The sequence below is a fragment of the Anguilla rostrata genome, chromosome 7 (genome assembly GCF_018555375.3).
Source record: "Anguilla rostrata isolate EN2019 chromosome 7, ASM1855537v3, whole genome shotgun sequence".
Classification (NCBI taxonomy): domain Eukaryota; kingdom Metazoa; phylum Chordata; class Actinopteri; order Anguilliformes; family Anguillidae; genus Anguilla; species Anguilla rostrata.
The window spans coordinates 54,695,940-54,717,107 of record NC_057939.1 but is presented as its reverse complement, the minus strand read 5'-3'; the positions used below and the strand labels follow the sequence as shown (position 1 = coordinate 54,717,107).

General features: G+C 43.2%; 1 protein-coding gene across 2 annotated transcripts in view; it reads right to left on the bottom strand.

The window, feature by feature from the left end:
• The window catches only part of LOC135260085 (nephronectin-like), a 30,545-nt gene extending 17,672 nt beyond the window's left edge, over positions 1-12,873 (bottom strand). Inside the window, exons 1-4 of one of the 2 annotated variants that reach the window (XM_064345250.1) lie at positions 12,214-12,873; positions 6,971-7,071; positions 4,228-4,278; positions 2,497-2,589 (exon numbers count right to left, since the gene is read on the bottom strand). In XM_064345250.1, coding sequence (XP_064201320.1) covers positions 2,497-2,589; positions 4,228-4,278; positions 6,971-7,071; positions 12,214-12,284 — 316 coding nt within the window. In that variant the 5' untranslated portion in view covers positions 12,285-12,873. The remainder of the gene's footprint in view (positions 1-2,496; positions 2,590-4,227; positions 4,279-6,970; positions 7,072-12,213) is intronic. The other variant, XM_064345251.1, reaches the window with a different exon arrangement.
• Positions 12,874-21,168: the final 8,295 nt, after the last annotated feature.

Sequence of the window (21,168 nt, the reverse complement as noted above, 5' to 3'; positions counted from 1 at the left end):
TTTTTTCTTGTCTTTTTTTCAAAATTCAAAGTCAGTGTTCTGGAACTGTTAGATAGCATTAGAATGTTCAGTTAAGAACATTCTTATCACGTTTTTGTGATCTTACACCTTAAAGGGTTACAGTAAAGTCTGGCTGGACCTCATATCACACTGTTTAAAATAATTATTACCTCATATCTAAGCCCTCTACAAATACAAGTCTTTTAAATTAAACAAAAGAAGTATATCAGACGGTCTTTGCAGTGAATTTCAGATCCAAAGTAATCTTGTGTCTCATTTTCCTGGCATTATAGAGTATCACTGCACATGTAATCTGACTCAGTATTCTGTGTTGGAACTTGATTAAAGTTCAGCTCACTCCATTCGGTTTAAATGAGGGAATTCAACAGGACTCTTGGGATAGCTGCTTTGGAGGACATGTGATTTCCCCAGAGCAATAAAACAGAGCAAAGAGTAATTAATGCTTTAATATCGCAAACTAAAAATGGAGTCTCAATTTCTCTGTTAGCCCAGGCAACCATATCCATAAGCATATAAACATATGGAGGAGGTATGTATATTCTTCTTGAGTGCCATCAGTCTTTCAATATAGACACATTAGCAGGAGGAACACTGCTGCTAGTTAAAACGTGCCTGTGAGAAGTAAGATGCTTTCATTTTTGGAAGGCATTGCGCATGCCACTCAAATGGCTGTTACTGGATGTGGTAGAAAGACACGTTAGTCCCAAATTAGTTTTCGGTCAGAGGAAAGAAGTAGTGTCCTGCCACAGCCTTTGTGTTCTGTCTCAACATACAGTATTCATGTACAATACTCTCTTGACAGTCTCCGCCATGTTTTTTTCCCTGACATATGTCCTCTGGAAATGTAATGCAATAAATAATCATTGCAGTACATAGGCTCTGTTAACCTCAATAACGCTATTAGAAAGGTTGCATCTATCCAGGCAATACCACAACAGGGTAACCAAAGACAGATAGCTCATATAAATATTGCTGAAAGAATTTCTCATTTTTAATTACAGGGTATCCGATTTCTGTTTAACGGCAGGGATTAGTGTTTCAAGCAGCCGAATCCATTGGAGGGGATATTTAATAGGCCAAATTAAATGTGTCTGCTTCTCACAGCTGTATGGTCGTATCACCACACTCCGATCACAGTTCATTTAAATATATTTTCTTGACTTTATTTCAGGTCCCTGCTTTAGATGTTACCTTTAAAGAAACTGCCATACTACTGATACACCGATCTGTTTAGTCAGTTTCTGTGCAATATGGAAATTACACAATCCAGAATGAAAATAATATTTAAATCCCGACTGAATTTCCCTTTCAGAATAAAAGCCGCTCTCGTTTCTTCACTTCCCGTAAACAGATAAATTCCTGCTTTTGTAATGAAGTTGGACAATGAGACCAGACAGACGGAATCAACTAAAGTAGGATATTTCTTTTTTGAGACACATCCACGCTGGACAAATTGCTATTTATCAGTATCATAACTATTGTGCCTGAAACTCATCCATAATTCAGAGCCAAAATTTCTATAATCATGCCTATCAATCAGTGTTTTTGTAAGTACAAGTTGGTGCCATGAATTTGCATATATAACAGCAAACGAAAGCGAAGCTCGAGTTCCAGCCGGAACTCCTCGCTGTGTATCAATCTGAAATTCAGCCCCCCCCCGTTACTTCCTTTGCTCCAGAATTATATCTGTGCGCAAGCTGCGCTTCAGGACTAATGAAGTGTTCCCACACGCACAAGGTTAATAATGATTCAACTGCCTTTTTAAACGCTCAAGCTACTATGTCCGTGCTGGTCCGTCTCCTCGTTCTTAAATCCACAAGGGGGGTGGGGTAAAGGTAAAGAGACCCTCAAAGTGAAATTAATTATTTATGAAGCAAGGAGGAATCTCTCAACTCAGATTTTTTTTTTTTTCATGCAGAGAGAGCAGTCAATGTGTGGAATAGCCTGCCAGGTCATGTAGTAGAGGCAGAAACTCTGGGGACTTTCAAGACTAGGCTTGATACGTTGTTAGATACCATCTAGTCTGTAGGCAATCAGAGCACTAATTTAGTCAGGAAAATGGCTGACAGCACTGTTGGGCTGAATGGCCTGTTCTTGTCATTATATTATGTGATGCTATGTTATCTCTCTGTAGCATCGCTCTGTACCACCATGTTTGTACAAAGAGCAGAGTTGGGGTGCCCCACGGACCCTAAACGAAGAGAAGTTCATCCTGAATTGTTGGTCGTGTAAACACAAGTTGCTCTCCCACAAAACCCTTTCTCCGGCACACACACACACGGATCTCAGGCCTACCTTGACTGCAGGTCTTCCCACACACACACACACACAGACTCGGGTCTTGGGCCTACCCTGATTGCACGTCTTCCCGCACACACACACACACACACTCACTTAGCTCTTGGGCCTACCCTGATTGCAGGTCTTCCCCCACACACACACACACACACACACACACTCGAGTCTCGGGCCTACCTTGATTGCAGGTCTTCCCAGTGAATCCTGGGTAGCACTTGCATTTGTCCGGTCCAATGCACTCTCCGTGCTTACAGCCATACTGGCAGACAGCTGTCAGGACATAAAAAAACAACAGGACGACGAGTTAAACGATTTAATGGACCGTGATCGATAACATGAATAAAATGGCTAGTCCAGCATCCATATCTACTCAAAACAGCCTCTTTTTGTCAAATAAAATATGCCCAGGACAATAGAAAATGAACGTGTGAGCTGGTTTAGAGCATGTATCTGTTCATCATTTATTGTCTGCATTTAGGAGGCAAGAATGTGTAAAAACTAAAAGCTTAAAAGCTGCTACAGAGTCCCCTACTGTTCCTTGTTTGGCAAAATATTTTGTGGCAAAAGTTTGGCCTTTAGGGAGATAACAACGCCTCTACCCAGATAGAACCATCAATGAGCCAGGGGTCTGCATATCTCCTCAAGGAAAACATCACCTAATTTTCAGGGCTATTCTGTCAATGCTTTACAACATGGTGCCCGCTTCTTTCCTTTAACTGTGTTTAACTACTACTCAAGACGAGTATTGCAGTCCTACACATCACAGGCTTGCAGCCAAGTATTATAATTGCCGTTAAAAGATTCATTAAATATGTTGTGACACACAGTTTCAGCAATTAATTGACTGCGAGAAATATCCTTCTGAGGCAGCTTTGTAAATAAAGCAAGTATCATGCACTTTAAGTGTCCAGATATTCCTGGTAGATTCGGCCAGGTTAAAACCCCCAGAATTGTACCGCATACCAATCTAATGTTCTTACCCTTGATATGTACGTGTACAGAATATTATTATTCAGCGTGAGTATTCAATGAGGCTATCTTTCCTTGAAGAATTGCAGGATTCGATTTTGTGACATTGCTGTGTGAATTTAGAGGGCTATATGATGCACAACCTTGACACACAAAAAAATTGCAATCCTATGTACTTTAAGAACTGGTACTTCACACTTATTTTTTTCTGTATCTAGCCTTTATGACTTGTAGTTCTAATAAAACTCATTCTAATAAAATATCAGATGTTAGCTTTATATATATATATATGAATACGAGGAAATGCATCTCCCAATATTCACAGCAAACACAGGAGATATGATTTTGGCAATCTAAGAGAAAGTGTTTCTTTATCACAGGCTTTGTGTTCTAGAAACTTCCACAGCACATGGAAGGAATGCCTTCAATAATGCTAGTTTGCGCATAGAGCTGTAGCTTCTTCATAGCATCACTTAGCCTCCATCTTCCTCAAAACATCATAGTTCTCGTTTTGAAGCAAATTACCATATCCGGACTCAGCCGGGAAGCAGCTTCGTCCTGTATTTAAAAACCTGAATAATGGCATTCAGCGATGACATATTAATTTTCACTCTCGCTGTGCGTCTTCACGTCGTGCTCCTCGCTGAATGCTAAGTCGCTGAAACTGTTTTGCATGCCCACGTCACGTGACACCAAGCATGCTGATTGGTGCAGCCTTGACCTATTATCTCCTGGATGTATGCAAAGGCAGAGGCTTGAACCATCGCTGAAAGGGACCTGAGAGAACTCAGGCATTTCAAAGGCAAGGAACCACATTCAATTTAGTCAAGACTCGCACAGTAATTATTCACCAAGAGTGATTTCTGACAGAAGTGCGGTTCTGCCGCCGAAGGACAACTTTATAAAACAGCGCAGCGCGGAGCAATGTGTTGAGCTAACCTTGGGGCCGGCACCTTATCCCGACTACTCTGTGCCTTATGATGAAGGATGCTGCAGCACAGATGTGAAAAAGAAAAGAAAAAAACATGCCAGGCATTTGAAAAAAATGGAGACAAACATGAAATCAGGCTGTCATTATTTGATCAAGAGACATGCATCCATGAAGTTAAACAGACACTAAGACTCACAGAAACAGTCATGCAAAAATAAACGTATAAACACACACAGTCTTTATAATATTCCTCATCCAATACATGAAACAGCATACATGACAAACACACACATTTGCAGGGGTAATAACCTGTATATCTCTTCGAAGAAAGAAAAATCTATTAAATAATTAGGCAACTCATGCAAAAATAGAATCACGTGTTTAATATGGCAATTCATATACATTTGTGTTGCATACAAATGGCCAAATTACAGTTGTGCCTGTGTCTGGCTCCCGTCCTTCCGGGTAGTAGCGCCCAGCCTGTTTAGTAATGCCAGGGCCAATTTTGTGAGGGTGTATTTATGAGCCTTTTTCAGAGGGAGTAAAATGGAATACAGCATAGAGCATCAAATGTGCTGTTTTTATTTTAATTTTTAAAGGAATAATAATAGCATATATGTAGTTGCAACACTAACTCCTATTGATAAATTGGAAATAAAATATGTTCTGTGTAAATAACACAGTCTCGCCCCCCCCCCCCCGAACCCTGGAGAGATTGACAAATTCAATTATGACACGTGGGCGTGCGATTGGCCGTAACGCTCTCCAATCGCAGCAGCCGAGCGGGAAAACCGCCATGCCGTGCCAAAAATGCGGCGCGGTTTCCTCTGCCAGGAAGTCCATCAGTGTAAATGTGGCTTTGGCACGCAACCCTATCGCGCTCTGGCTAATTCCCATGCCACGCACCCAGCTCCTCGCCCGGTCCATCTTTCAAAAACAGAGTCATGCTGGGATATAATTATAATAACCCCCCAGTGCCCCCGGCCCCGCACCCCCACTCCCCCTACGCAATGATGAAAGGCAGCCTGAGAGACCTGGGTCGGCCGGCGAGAAGCTGACGGCACTCAGACAGACGAGGCTCGGTCCAGGCGATGAGAGGGAAAATGGCCGCCCTGGTCACTGTGTCCTGCGCGTATACATGCTAATGAGCCTGTCGTTCCGCTGGGACCTCAGTGACAGGATTGGCTCATTGGCCAGGCACCCCAAAGTGGGGCCAGTGCCGCCTCACACATCTCTCTAAGAGCATTAAGCCCTTTTGATGAGACTGGCAGGCTAAAGCACTTTTTTTTTGTTTTTTTTTTTTGTTTAATCTTCCAGTCAGCACAAAAGCACAATGTCGGGAAGAGCATATTTAAAAGGATATTGAACATGAAAGAGGAATAGAGGACAGAACTGCGACGGTCAATAACACGGGTGAAGTGGCAGCGTTATTAGCTGAAGGCCCAAGATGAATGAGGCGACGTGCATTGGACCTCATTCACGAAACGTGCGTACGATCACATTTGATCGGAAACTGTGCGTGGGAACAATTCGGCATTCATCATCTTTTTCTTATCTGTATTTGTTCCTTATGCTAGTCACATGAACAGGATTTGCGCATAAAATTTACAAACAGTCAGAAATTCATCATCTCATACACCTGGGATACACACAAAAACAAAGGTCTGTACATGTGTCATGAATTCCACATTGTTTTTTCTCAGGAACATTTTTAAGAACAGAAGTAAGAATAATTTAAGAAAAGTTTTGCTAATGAGGGCCATTGTCATTTTAAATGTACTGTACGCATAAACTCAGATTAATCACACGTTCCACAAGAAAATGTGCATGTGCAGCAGCCATGTATGCATCTTGCATATTCATATACATATATTATACATATTACTGTATGTTTTCCAGACTCCTTTGCATGCAAGTCACATCCTCAGAAATCACTCATCAGAACTAAGGCCCCCAAAGTTCTCTCCCCCTTTTAACAACGAAACCCTCCATTTAAATAAAAGCTTTTCAAGTTGCTGGATAAATATGAAAACGCAATTACAGTCATTCTTGTACAAGTATGTTCAAAGAATACATGCTGTACAACAAGGACATGTGAACTTTAAAATTGTTGAATCATTCGCAAAATTCTGCCCTGCTAGTATCTTATATGCCACTGTGATTATGTTTTGCTTCCGAATGCAAAAAAAAAAAGAAAAGGAATTTTTAAGCAAAGGCATTTGTGATCCATCAAAACTATCATTCCCAGTAGCAGTTACAGTGCAGCGCGGTTGCACCGCTCGGTGTAATGATGAGTAATGACACATTCGGAAGCCCCTGGGGGATTTTCTGCTGTCAGAATGCAGTTATGCTTCGCAAATCAGCTGACAGCCGGGCGCCCCGAATGCCCAGTGAACGCTCGCAGAGTGCCAGAATACCATTACTTACTTATTCATCGCTCTCTGCTGCTCGCTGTGAATCAGTCGTTTTATAAGTGCCCCCCCCCCCGCCTCAATCCCACAGTCTTCATTGGGCGGGACTCTGAGTGTGTGAGTGTGGTGGCTGTGCCGTTATGAAAAGTAGATGATAAGTCTCAGTGTTTGAGACTCATCATCAGACACTCAGACTCGTGCCCCTGGTCTGAGTGTTTCCGTTATGTGAGGACGTTTTAATCGCGACGGTAAGGTGTAGGAGGTCCGAAATGGACCCCCCGTGGACCCCCCCCCCCCCCCACAGTGGACCCTGTGGCCCCCCAGCGGGGACAGTACTCACGCTCGCAGCTTCCCCAGGACCGCCGGGTCCAGCCCCAGCAGCAGTCGATTCTGGTTCCGTAGCGGCACAGTCCGTTGGAGGAGCCCGTCTGTCTGGGCCACCTGTTAGGGGAGACCTCCGTCAGCTCACAGCTAAACCAGAAAACAAACTAAAACTAAAAGCACAGAAAACAATGATTTTATGTAGAGTCAGTTTTCACCCACTTAAAAAAAGCGGATTTTTTTTTCTTTCTTTAACATCCCATATTATTCCGGATTCACTTTGTCAGCCCAAAATGATTCACTGGTAAATTACACTTTGTTCACGACACGACCCGTGTTTTCTTTTTTTTCTGTTCAAAGAACCGTCACATTAAATGTGACCAGGAAGAATATGGCAAGGCCACCAACACAGGCAAATTCAGAACGATCCATCATGAGAAATGACATCAAACTCAATGAGATAAAAAAAAAGAGAATCCACAAGAGCGCTCAGTCATAGTCTTCAAGATTCCCTTTCAGGACATTTCCAAGGACTCGAAACCTTGATTTTTATTTAAAAAGAGCCACCCTTCAAATAAAGCGCAGAGGATTTAAATAAACACCGCCGCATTAATATTTCATGTCTGTGTTTATGCGGGTAACGCGTACAGGCGGCAGCGCAGACTGTTCACCTCAGCAGATGAGTTACGGTCCCCGGAGGTCAGAAAGAACTGAACAGTAAAACTTTATTTAACAGATTAGATAGGACAGGGAAACAACACCGACAGGACCTGTGACGCTGGAGTTCTCGTAAAGCTCGGCATATACAGTACTGCAGTGGAATGAAAGATTAGCCATGCGCCATTTTGAATGGTGTGAAAAATTGAAAGCCTTGAAAAAATAAATTAAAGATATAGCAAATACGTATACACAGATACACATCAATATCTTCTAATCAATCTTAGACAATACACATCAATATCTTCTCCTAACCAATCTTAGACAATACACATCAATATCTTCTCCTAATCAATCTTAGACAAGACACAGCTTATCAAATTACAATCAGTCAGCCTCTTACGGGTAGTGGTTGTTTTAAAAAAAAATTTTGCATTTTGTATTATCCATCTCATTTTATGTGTTGCCCAACAGCCATTCTAAATAAATAAATAAATAAATAGTCCCATTCCCTGGAAGTGACAGTTTGACAAGGCACAGAGCTGTTCTAAGCAGAGCCCAGCAGTGGTCAGAGTCTGAGGCTCAGGAGAGCAGTCAGCCGGCCTGTGCTCATCTACAGCTTCACCTGCAGGACGCCCCACCCCCCGCCCCGGCAGTCCCCAGAGTCCCCAGAGTCCCTGAACCAGTCCGCACAGTGGCCCTCACTTCATAAATAATGGATACATTTATGCAAATGACACCGAGAATATGATCTTGCGAAATATACAGCATATGGCATTTGGAAAGTGCCATTAACAAGGATCATTAAATTCTTAATAAGCACAGTTTTCCAATAGTTAATATCTTTACTGGCATCTAGCAGATGCCCTCATCTAGAGTGACTGACAATGCAAACGCTAGTGTAAAGATCAGCAGCAATTCACACACACACAAACATGCACATGCATACACACACACACGCATGCACACACACACACACGCATACACATATACGCACATACACTCACTCACTCACTCACACACACACACACACACACACACAGACACACACACACACACACACATTCATACACATTACGCACATACACTCACTCACACACACACACACACACAGACACACACAAACATGCACACACACACCTACACTCATACACTCACACACTCACTCACACACACACACACACACACACACACAACCCGCCCCCTTCCCCTTAAAGGAAGCAGATGTACGCCCAGCGTTAGAGAGAACGAGAGAACCCTGTGATTCAGGAGGCCGGCGGAGCCTCGCTCGCCCGAGGCGTGTTCGCGGCAAGGCTGTCGCGGGATCGGGCCTGTCGCGGGATCGGGTCGCGTCGCCGGCGAGGGACGCAAACGAACCCTCGAGCGCGCCTCGTAAGGGACGGGCGGGGGACTCGTCGCGCTCCAGCGGAGCAGACCGTCACCTCTGAAAAGGCGCCAGCTCAGGCGTCGAAAACAGCGATGAATGCCAAATGAGACGCGCACCGCGGGATTGTGGGATTGCGCGGTGGCAAGCGGCCGCTCCGTTCGCTCCGGCTGCAGGACCCGTCACAACACGCCGTTTCGCCCAATCAGAGCCTAGCCTCCGTGCAGCGGCCCCTCAGTTAGCCGCATCACGCCTTTATACGGGCGTATCGCGCTTCTTCATTCGTTTTTTTTCTTTTCTTCAAATGAACAAAGTTTAGGAGCAGGATGAACACGACCCGCTGTCGGATTTTTACTCCCGATAACACCGGGTCTCAAGAATGCCTTTAGATTCCATGCAGTTCTGTATGTGTACCTTGACTTTTCGTTGTATATGTTTTTTTTAAAAATCATTTTTGCTTCGGGTCTGCAGGGAACACTGAGGATATAGTTCATCTTTACAGTGCACTGTGATGAAATGGGCAGCAGCCCAATTCAGTCACACGCTTGCCCCCACCCCACCCCACCCCACCCCAACATCCTCACGAAGCAGCACCAGAAATTGGTCTGACCGCCAACAGCTCCAAGCCTGCACATTGTCAGTGACAGCTACCATGACATAAATTTCACAGAGGAAGGTTATGATTCTGGCCAATGTTCTCATCGATCAAACTTCAGAGGCGGATGTGGACGGAATTTTTTTTTTAAATAGGGGTTTTGGCCCTGAAATTCGAGTTTATCACACACAGGCTGTATTTGATTTCATGTATTCTCAGGAGTATAGGTGCACCTTGTTATATGCATCAAAAAGCATACAAAACAATGCTGAATTTGTACATTTATGTGGACATGAACATCAGAATTGAGGAAAATACTCTGCAGTCAAAATTACCTGTGAAATTGAATAAAAAGCAATTACATGAGGCTCTTCATAAAAAATTGAGCTCCAAAGAAATCCTTGTTTGACACTACAAGATGCAAAGATCAGCATGAAAATGCAGTTGTCAAATGCACACTATGAAAGATATGAAATATTTCTGTCACCTTTAATAAGGCTGTACATAACTTTAATATCAACAGTTTGCAGGTTAGAGATTCACTGGAAGAGCATTCTTGAGCGATTTGCAGCTGATAATATTTTCAATATGATATTCGATTTAATATATTTTTCATTCTGAAAGAACTAAATGCCACAAAATAGAGTTTTGATGGAAACTGTGATGCAGCAGTGATACCCCCTGACACTCACAAAATGGCTTAATCTACAGTAAACACATTTTTTCTACAAACCCAAAGAATAAAAAATATAGCCTATACTATTCGACCACAACAGACCATTGCCAAACAGGATTTTTGGTGCTTTGAATCCTGTCCACGGTATCTTAAATATGGGTCCCACATAAGTCACTCTCATACGAAAATGTGTTCCTGATCTTAGATACCTTTCCAGGGGCGCAAACAGTTCCATCTCCAAGGCAGGGGGCAGCTAAACTGTTTAACCTCAAGTTCCCCTATAATGGCCACCCCTCCAGCTGGGGATGGACACCTCAGTAAAAAGGTTCACAGTGGTTTACAAGTTCACCTGACATCCACTAAAGGCTGCACTGCAGTGGACAGTTAGCACCAATGGTATATGGAAGCATGCCTGAAAGGTGACAACATATACCTACAGCAAGTATGCATTTACTAAAAATAAATACCATAATTATGTACAGTGACTTTATTTATTTATTGATTGATTTTTGCGGATGACACTCTGGGATAGCTCCCACTCCGCACGACGAGCTGATACTCCACAGTGAACAGCTGACATAGGATAGGCAGTAACTCATTTTTTGACAGAATATTTTTAAATGCGAGTAGCCTACCGTTGCCGTACTGCAGTTGTATATGAGATTAATCTACGGGCTTGGTGCAAGTATGAGGATCTATCATGATTAATCTGCGGACACTTTCTCTAAAATGGAAAGTATGTCTCGCTCTAAGACGGAGATAAATTCACAGCAACGCCTGCCCCCGCCTCCAGTCAACACGAAACTAATTAAGCGTCGACCGTGAAACTTGTACAAGTGCTATCCATGGCTTTGCCTGCCTGCTCAGTTTGTCAACAACGATACTTCTGGAATCAGATCGCATAGGTTAAATTAGTCTAGTTGTACCGGGGGAAAAGCTATTATTATTATTATTATTATTATTATTATTATTATTATTATTTTAAAAGGCTACTTGAAAAAGCATTTAATATACTATTCCGGTTGTTTTTTTAATAAATCACTCAGCACTCATTCAGCATTTGGTTGAGAAGTAAAAGTTTTCTGCCGGATTAGGACGTAGCCCGGCTATATCCGCGTAAAACCTGAGCTATATTGGGCATACTGTATGTCAAAAACTCTCTCAACCTAGATCTCCGCTCCTCAAGGCGTCTAACATTCACCGGCTTTCGCTCACCGAGAAGCGCAATTCTGAAATGAGGCACATAATGCAGCGGCTGTAATAACGCATTTACACACTGCAAAAAAATGTTGTATTAGAGTTTGCATTGTGGTGTCTTAAAATTGCCACTTATGGCGACAAATAATTTGGTAAGCGCTAACGCTGACTGACACCCTCGCAATGTGCTGGCTCGCTCCACTGCTCGGCTTGCACATCGGTTAGGCTACAATTGTTTCACCCGTTGGTGTTTGCGTTTGAGCTACCTGGTAATGCAAAGACTGACACAGGTTTCAGCAGTGGAAAAACATGCACCCATTTTTAAAGATGCCTTTTGTATTTTCCTGACCATATCAACTGGGTGGACGCGTACATTTATTTGTTTGTCCGTAGGGAGTATTTATAATGAGCCTGTAAGGCACATTTGATATAGCCTACAACCAGGAGCAACAAAAGCTTCTTTAGCTATCGTGGCTGTGATAATTGTGCATCATGCTTGTGGAAAGCATGGCTTTGTTCTAAGGCAGTTATAAGAATCCATAAGTCACAGTTTAAAAATTAATTTGCTCCGAAACAGTTGTCTAAGCGTTCTGTTAATTTCAGGAACCAAAGTATACATTTAGTAACAGCCTATTTGCTATTAAGACAACCATATAGTTAATAAACTCCTTAACAATATTCGAACTGTAAGCCGTTTCACTTTCTACGCTTTGCGTTGGTAATTGACCATTACGCAGAACTGATCTACCTTACCCGCCGTCAAAGTCCGCACTTGATCCGAAACAGCAACTGCACAACAGCATCAACTTTATCCATAATTCCATGTCAGTATGTATTGTACTGTAGATGCACTTCAGGTCGTCTTAAAATCCAAAAATGGGCTCACAAAATGAGTCTTTATGCTTCAGATTTCGTCTTGAGGCAGAGAAGAAAGTGAGCTCCAATGGTTTTTGTCACAACCAAGACCGGAGATTTGCTGGTGTCCTTGAGACTGACAATTTACTATGTTTCCGAGGTGCTGAGGAAACAGCTCGCCGCCTCTGGGAAAAAATCCAATATATGAGGAACGGAGTGCTCTCTACCGGTGTTAAAGAGTCGTGCAGTTTTTTTCTCCCTTCCATCCACAGAAGTTATTTTGCAATTTAAAGAGAATTCGGATGCGCTTCCATCTGCTTGGTAAATAAACGATACCCACGGCTTCTGTTAATATCCGGTTGCTGTTCGATTTTCGAGTGTGCGCTCCCCAATGGCCACGCGCAATAATTAAGATTAACGCTTCGCGATTCCGCGCACTGTGCTCAATCGACAGTTTTGGTCGTTAGAAATTGAAGCGCGGCTTTCTTGCCCGCATAGCAGGTCGTGCCGTCGTGGAGTAGGAAGTGTTCCCGCTTGAATTATAGCACGCGGAGCCGCCAGGTGCATTCCACTGTGGCTCACCCCAACATTACACTGACAGCTACAAGAAATGTTTGATGTTCCTCTAAACACCAATTCCGAATTTACGCATTCCCGTGTAGTTGCATGCGTTACTTACATTTATGTTCAATTTTAGAGTAAAAGTAGGATCAATAAACGAATGGATAAATTTCACCAGTAATGCACGGTTTATACAGTATGAAATGCATGGTTTTACAAATGATTGCAAATATTTTAACGTTTACATTTTATCTCTTTCAGGGTTTCTTCTCTACTCTCTTATTTCCCTCAGTTTGCCTATCCGAATAAACAGAAAGATTCATTCATTTATTAATTCATTTAAATTTAGAGTAGCAGTTTATGCTGGTCAAGCCAATGTTGAAATAGCGGAACGTAATTGTTCAAGGATGATGATGGAAAAAAAAAAATCTTTTAAGGCCAAAACAATGGGCGGACTCCTGTCCAGTAATATTTAAGGCCATATATTTTAGTCCACAAACCTAACAATGAATACAATGTTAATAATTAATAGTTTAAATAAGTCCACCCAGTACTCCCAATTAACTAATTCAATCTATCATACAAGTCGTTTGAAACTTGTTTCAAAGCTGACAGGCATTGTTCTGAAAATAAATGCAGGGATGTTGCGATATGTCAAAGTTGAAGCTCAAAACGACCCAGTGCAGAGGATATTCAAGTTTATTGTTAAAGATGAATTAAAGATGTTGGCCATGTAAGGCCTCTTCATTTTGTAACGTGACATGGTGCATTATGGCTTATGTATATTCAATGTCCATGTACAACTGGCGCTGGTATCTGGAGAAAAAAGAAAAACCAAGGGCAGAAAACACAGCATAAAAATGAAATAGGAGTAATCTGATGATTATAAGACAGAGTACGTCTCATTATAGGACTCATTGTAATCCCCATAAAAAGGAAATTGCGATCAACACTGTGAGCCAGATGAAGGACAACAAAACACAAGGCAGGAACAGGAGATATAAAACGGGTCCTTTGAAGTAAGCCTACCGACTAGCTGGTGCATTTGCACCTTGATTAAGAAAATAAATACCTTCATTTCAATGGCTCTGTCTGAAGCAGGTGGCCCACAGGGGTCAACGTTCCCTTCCTGTAATGGGAATGTGTATGTTGTGTTTAATTCCCAGACACAGTATCCCCCTCCCTCATGTCACGAGCTCTTCACTCTCAGCTCCGTTGTTTTTTTTTGTTTTGTTTTGTGTTTTTTTTCCCCCAAGTTCACACGGACACAGCTGTGCGTGAGGACGGGGAACGTGACGTTTCCCTTCAGTATTTTCTCCAGCTCCGGGGAGTGCTGTTGTGTCTCTGTTCATTCATGTTCAGACAGACAGCTCGCACGCGCAGAATTCTGATGAGCGCTGCCGTACACCGTACCTCAAAACCACCTCCGCTCCGCTTTGTCTTATAACCCCACGGGGGTCACATGCGCACTCCACAGCCAATGGCGTGCTCGGACAGCGGAGGCTCTGATTATGGTGCTGAGTCTGAGTCATAACTGCGATGATAATATGCATCCTCTTTCTGCTTTTTGTGTTGTCTAGATGGACAATTTCATACCATTGTCACACCACTTAGAGCACCACAAAAGAGACTTAGGGACATCACAGCAAAATGGCAGAGACGATCGTGCGCTACTGTTTTTAGATCTCCTCACCCCACTTTTTTTTTTCCTGGCTTGAGTCTCTAAAACGCCAGTTTCTGTGTACATCTGAATAGGCTTGAGAGGCCGCTGTTCACAAACACAGCTCTCAGTACATAATGGATATTGCTTGCAATGCAGAGAGTGCATTACATTTTGATAGAGCTCATGGATTTGAGAGAGTACTATTGGATTCTTATAGTCTGCAGGAGTTGGATTTGTATACTGTTATGCAGAGAACATTGTGTTATAGCGTATTTGTTCATCGTGTTGACACCTGAATGCACATTGTTTCTGTTGCACATTCATACATCTTCAAATATTCCATAATAAAATTGATGAAATATAGTTATTTCATTCTTTTCTGCTTCAGAAGTCACTGTTTAAACCAATTTTCTTGTATACAAGGACAAGAACAAAAAAACTGCATGGTAATGCATAGGAGCTCATTCTTCTTGCAAGTAAACAATTCTGAGGTTAACAGTGATATATCATCTGTTCTCGGGTACAGGAGTACGTCGTGATGTGAAAATGTGTTGCTCTGGCAAGATTTCATCTTTATGAATGCTGTCCATGGTGGTGAAATGCTAAGCAGTTTATAGGATGATGTGCCAATCAGCATAGCCCTTCATATTATGAGGTCATTAACTGCCACAACGATTATCACAGAACTTAATTGCTTCGATGCTGAGTCCATGTTATCAGCATTAATTGTAATGTTTATGACCACATTTATTCTTATTAGGCAAATTATGCCACCATATTTTCATATCTGAGCGCCTACAAAATATGAATTTGTAATATTGCTAACCAGCAGCACACATCCAACAGTGAACAAAAGTGGTGCTGCCTAGCTACATCAGTATAAAAATATCTAATTAATTATCACAGTGCTCAAGGATTTTTTGGAAAGTTCAGGCTGAGACTTTTGAAGTTTTGTTTCACTGACCATTAAAAAGGAAGCAATATGATTTATATCCTGATTTAAGTGTGTTGTGCAATGTTAGGGGCCCCTACAAAGAGCAGCTGCATTACTTACTTGAGTCGTGAAGGTCAGAATTAATATGTATGTACTTACAGAATTTATGCCAGACATAGTCCATCCATCCATCATCTATACCCACTTATCCTGGTCAGTGTCACAGGGGGTGCTGGAGCCTATCCCAGCATGCATTGGGCGAGAGGCAGGAATACACCTTGGACAGGTTGCCTATCTATAGTTGGGCATGCCGAAGGATGGATTACCCAGAGAAAACCCACATGGACGCAGGAAGTACATGCAAACTCCACACAGAAGGGCCCAGGCTAGGATTCGAACCCTAGGAGCTTCTTGCTGTGAAGCGACCACCTGCCACCCTTGCGTAGTCCAAGACCAATTCTAGATCACTGCCACACCCACCAGGGAGCAGCTGCAAGGACGAAGAGCAGAAATTTGGCACAGATCAGTGATAAACATTCCAGAAAAGCATTTTCAGCATCAGACAATACAATTGTAATTACTGTAATGTTGCACAGGCTCAATTTAGTCATTAGAAATGCTCGGTTGTTATTGCTAATTGGTAGTTTTTATGATAGTTTGTTTCAAACGAGAGTTTCGCTAGGTTAGTTACATTTATTAATTTGCAATACAGGCTACAATTAAGGTAGAAATGGTTAATAAAAGTTTTAAAAAATCAATTGACCGTGTATGCTCTTGAGACAGCTACTGATAATGAATCTGACAGATTCCCATGTAAAAATGTATTTCGTGCAGCACAGATTTCAATCAGCAGAGAGGCCACATTCCAGAATTAATAAGCACGCAGAACCAATTTTAATTTGGAAAAAAGAGGCCTTGTATGACACATCACAGTTATGATTTTCGTGTCTCCCTGTAGTACTGTGCTCATACTGATAGGCAAGCTTTACAAGACAATAAACAAAGAATACAATATCCTTATGTCAAAATCTAGACAAGTTAGCTGGCAAGTATTAGAATTATAATTATATGATAAAAATAATGAAATAAAAAAAAATGTTTATATAGTGCATCCACAAACAATTGCCACAATTTGCTTCACAGACAACAGTGCAGTGGGGAATTTATTTGGCTGAGCCCCCAACAGAAACGCAGAGCACTACCAGAATGCAGCTGTTTATGAAATGGGAACAGTTATTTTAAAAACAAGTCTGGGCTCGCGTTTACACTGAGCAGAAATTTGCTATAGATCAACTGGCTGGGTTCATGTGGTTGAAGCCTCTTTTTCTCAATGGCACTAAGTCGAGGTACTGAAGAGGACTTAAATGAACTCTAAGACTGCGATATGTTGATTTTTTTTACATGCAAGTCATCATATAAAAATAAATAAATTACTAATACCAAAACTACAATTTTGCAGGTACTGTATGTGACAAGCTTGCTAATGGACGACTCGTGCTTTTAGGAATGAGTCATTTAAACAAGAGATCACTGTTTTTAGTCAAAAGTTCAGGAAGTGACATTGAAAAATGAATAACAAATTAGGTTACACTGAATTGAATATTAAGTACAGATGCCACAATGCACACATTAGCAGTCAGCAGCTCTACAGATGTCTTGGTGAACTTCACAAAAATATTCTCTCAGGCCACAAATTTCCTCTCAGTCCAAAGTTTTTTTTTTTTTTTCAAGGCTCCTAAATATCTAAATATTCAATATTCAAATTTTTTCTTTCCCCATGAGTGAATTCGTGCTCACAGTTTGCTCTGAGGTGCTGTGTTGCTTGGAACAGGGCTGTTGATCAAATGAAAAGCTTTTGTAAGAAATGTCTGTTCAATCTCAAAAAAAGAAAAATACGGAACCATTAAATTATTCGCCGTTATGATGTGATAATTTTAGGGGGGAATGGGTCCCACTCTGGTCACAGTGTTTAATTTGGCTATTCGGGGTGAGAAGGGACCAATGAACGAAGGCAGTATAATACAGGCAGCAGAAATGGATCATTACGTTATTATTCAGAGTGATCATCCTAATGTGCGGTGATTTGTTCTCTCTTTAATCAATAGTAAAGGCTCAACGTTGCACCTCCTGGGGCTGAAAGCTGTACTAAGCAGATAGCCGAGACAGGCAGGAAAGTTTTGCGTGTAGAAAAGGATGTGGATACCAATCCTGTGCACCAAATTGGAATGTTAAGCCAAAATGCTTCGTAATTAATTTTTTCAAAGCATTTTTTCATCGCAGGGCGCACACACCATTCACTCAACATTCACTCACACACTCATGCCCATGGGCAACTTGGAGTCTCTAATTAACCTAACCTGCATGTGTTTGGACTGCGGGAGGAAACCGGAGTACCTGGAGGAAACCCACACGGACACGGGGAGAACATGCTAACTACAGAAAGGCCCAGGCCAGGATTCGAACCCACTGTGAGGCGACAGCGCTACCCACTGCACCACCATGCCGCCATTGTATATACTTCAGACTAATATTTTGACATTTGTGTATTAGTAGACGAGATTAGCCTCAGTGCCAAAGTTAAACTGATTTGCAACAGGGGTGGCGACTGATTACTGCAAGTTCAAGTTCGGTGAAAGCAAACGAACAGACGGAAATAGTCCAGGAGTAACTGCCTGTTCCCTGGTGCAGAAACTGGGGTTCACTGGGAAAACCAGAGGGAACCTGCACAGAAGGAGTAGCCAGGAAGTCCCTTGCGAGTTTCAGAAGGCATTCAAAGGACAGCAGGAGGCCAACCGTGTCCCCAGAGGGCACAGGGTATCCACTCGACTGGGTCCCTGCGTCATAAGCACAGGGTATCCACTCGACTGGGTCCCTGCGTCATAAGCACAGTGTACCCACTCCACTGGGTCCCTGCGTCATAAGCACAATGTATCCACTCGACTGGGTCCCTGCGTCATAAGCACAGTGTACCCACTCGACTGGGTCCCTGCGTCATAAGCACAGTGTACCCACTCGACTGGGTCCCTGCGTCATAAGCACAGTGTACCCACTCGACTGGGTCCCTGCGTCATAAGCACAGGGTACCCGCTCGACTGGGTGCCTGCGTCACAAGCACAGGGTACCCGCTGGACTGGGTCCCTGCGTCACAAGCACAGTGTACCCACTCCACTGGGTCCCTGCGTCGTAAGCACAGTGTACCCACTCGACTGGGTCCCTGCGTCGTAAGCACAGGGTACCCACTCGACTGGGTCCCTGCGTCGTAAGCACAGTGTACCCACTCGCCTGGGTCCCTGTGTCACAACATGTAAATAAGCGCAATAACAAACGGCGCGTGTTCTGCCTCGTCGTGGCAATAAACCGGGCGTTAAATTAACTCATAAATCCAGCAAACTCAGCGGACCAACGCGGGGAGCACGCTGTTTCAAGGACAAAGGAAAAGGGGGCCGCAGTTTGAATAAAAGTTTTATGACTCAGAGAAAGGTTGCGGGAGCGGCGTCGGAAGGCCCTGCAGCCGTCGTAGAGTTAGCGCGTCCAATCAGAGGCCGAAAGACCTGAGTTTCAACTGAATCGTTTACATTACCACTCAACGATGAGCGGTAATGTAAACGATTTGATGATCGCAAAATAGCTCGCTATCCCATAATAGCCTCCTGTAGCCAAGTTATAGCCTCTCAAGCAGGAGCAGGATAGTGATGTCACTGCATACAAACAATGGCGTGGGCCTATGGCTAAAGAGCAGAGGTGGCAGCTTGAAGAGTCATTTCATCTGAGGCATTTCTCATTTATGTTCACGCATCAGGCGGCTGGGTCATTTCAAATGGAAAACAGACAGAGCTCTGCCAATTACCCAGCCGCAGATCCGTAATCCACGACGAGGGCACTCTCCATTGTGGATGGCGGTTGGGTCAGGGACAACAGTTTCTCTTCTATTCAGCCGGCAACGGCAGCACGGAAAGCATCGAGCATCGTAAATAACGTACGGAGGGAAAGCCGAGGCGGCCATTTTCTCGTGAGGACGATGTTTTTAGTGCCCGAGAGGGAGACTAATCTGCAGACCCAGCTGTGGAAAGCTTGGGTACAGCCAGAGGGCGCGTGCCAGTGTGCGCAGCGGCGCCTCAGGGTGAGCCTGCCAGGGGCCATTTAAACCCACCCCATAACTCTACAGTTCCACCAGAACATTTCTCCAGAACGTGTCCAGGAGCGGCTCCAACTCCCTGTGGAAATGGCTCCCCACTAATGCGCCTCTTCGGCTATCACAGAAAAGGCCGAGTGTCATCTTTCATATGAACATTCTCTCGCGAAAACCTCACGTGTCTGCACCCAGAGTTTTGCAGTTTGAATTTTTTTAAAAACTACTGCGGACTTAGGACTCAGTGTGGCTGAGTTTCAGACCCTGTCCAAGGACTTACTGGAACCTTCGGCACTGTCACGTAACTGCGGAAGAATCTCACGGCATTTCATGCGCACTTAAATGAAAAAACTTCACACGGTCTCACATAAGCGGAATTATCGGTAATTTTCCTCCTAGGAGGGATGTGCTTTCCTTTCAAGTCACTGCCAGTGTATTCACGCCTTTTTTTTAAAAAGGGCAGGATTAAGTTTCCAAATCTATTATCTGAAATGGGTTTCAGGACTTTGAAGTATTTTAAGGTGTGCTGCACGTCAAGTCCCTTTCAGAGCGCATTATAAGGTAAAACATAATAGTTTTTTGACCCAATTCCATGGGCAAAGACAGCCTTCCAATCGTTAGGATCCCAGACTGCATTCGCCATAAGGTAATAACAAGAGAATAGTATTAAATAACCAGAAATGCTTTTCCTTCCCAAAGAAATGCGCACATTGAATATTGCAGTTATACTGTTTGTTGTAGAATGACTACATTTCCGCCAACATCTGTTCAATTCCCTTCCATCAAGGATGGAAAGCAAGTTTTCAGTTTTAATGTCCTCCCTTTAGGTCAGTTTCCATACCTAACAGATGGTGTCAGCAACTGAAGATCACACTGCTTCTCGCACTGGTCTTGCAGATGTACTGTAACTACGTATTCTGGAGATGCTGCAGCAAAAACATTTTCAAAAACATTATTTATTTTATTTTTCATTGAATGTCCCTTGTAGTGAAGGTTCCAGCATAGCAGAATGTATGGTGCTTGAGATAAAGACCACAAGCTCATGCCTCCTGCAGTATTTATTTTCGATCTCTAGTGTTAGGCAGACGCCCAGGTAGTGAGCAGTAAAATGTGTACTCTACACCTTTTTTGTGTAGAGACAGATCCACTTACAGCTCAACACCGTGACCCTCCCGCGTTAGGCACACCCTGTCACTCACAATATATTATATATTATATATATATAATTATTATTTTTTTATCATCACATGTTCCCAACAGCTGAGAGCAAATACATTACGCAGGATGTCGAGCAGGGTCGGGGGCGATCGAGGCGCCGGAGAGAGCGCAGGAGAGAGAGAGAGAGAGAGAGCGCAGGAGAGAGAGAGAGAGAGAGAGCAGGAGAGAGAGAGAGAGAGAGAGAGCACAGGAGAGAGAGAGAGAGAGAGAGGGAGCACGTGCCACAGCGGCGAAACGCGTCTCCGGAGACCGGGCGAGGCGCAGCGAGGAGAGGACGCGCCTCGTTAACTCAAAAGCGCCTTTCCCGCGTCCCCTGAGCTCGGTAAGTGGGCAGCAGCGAGCGGTCCG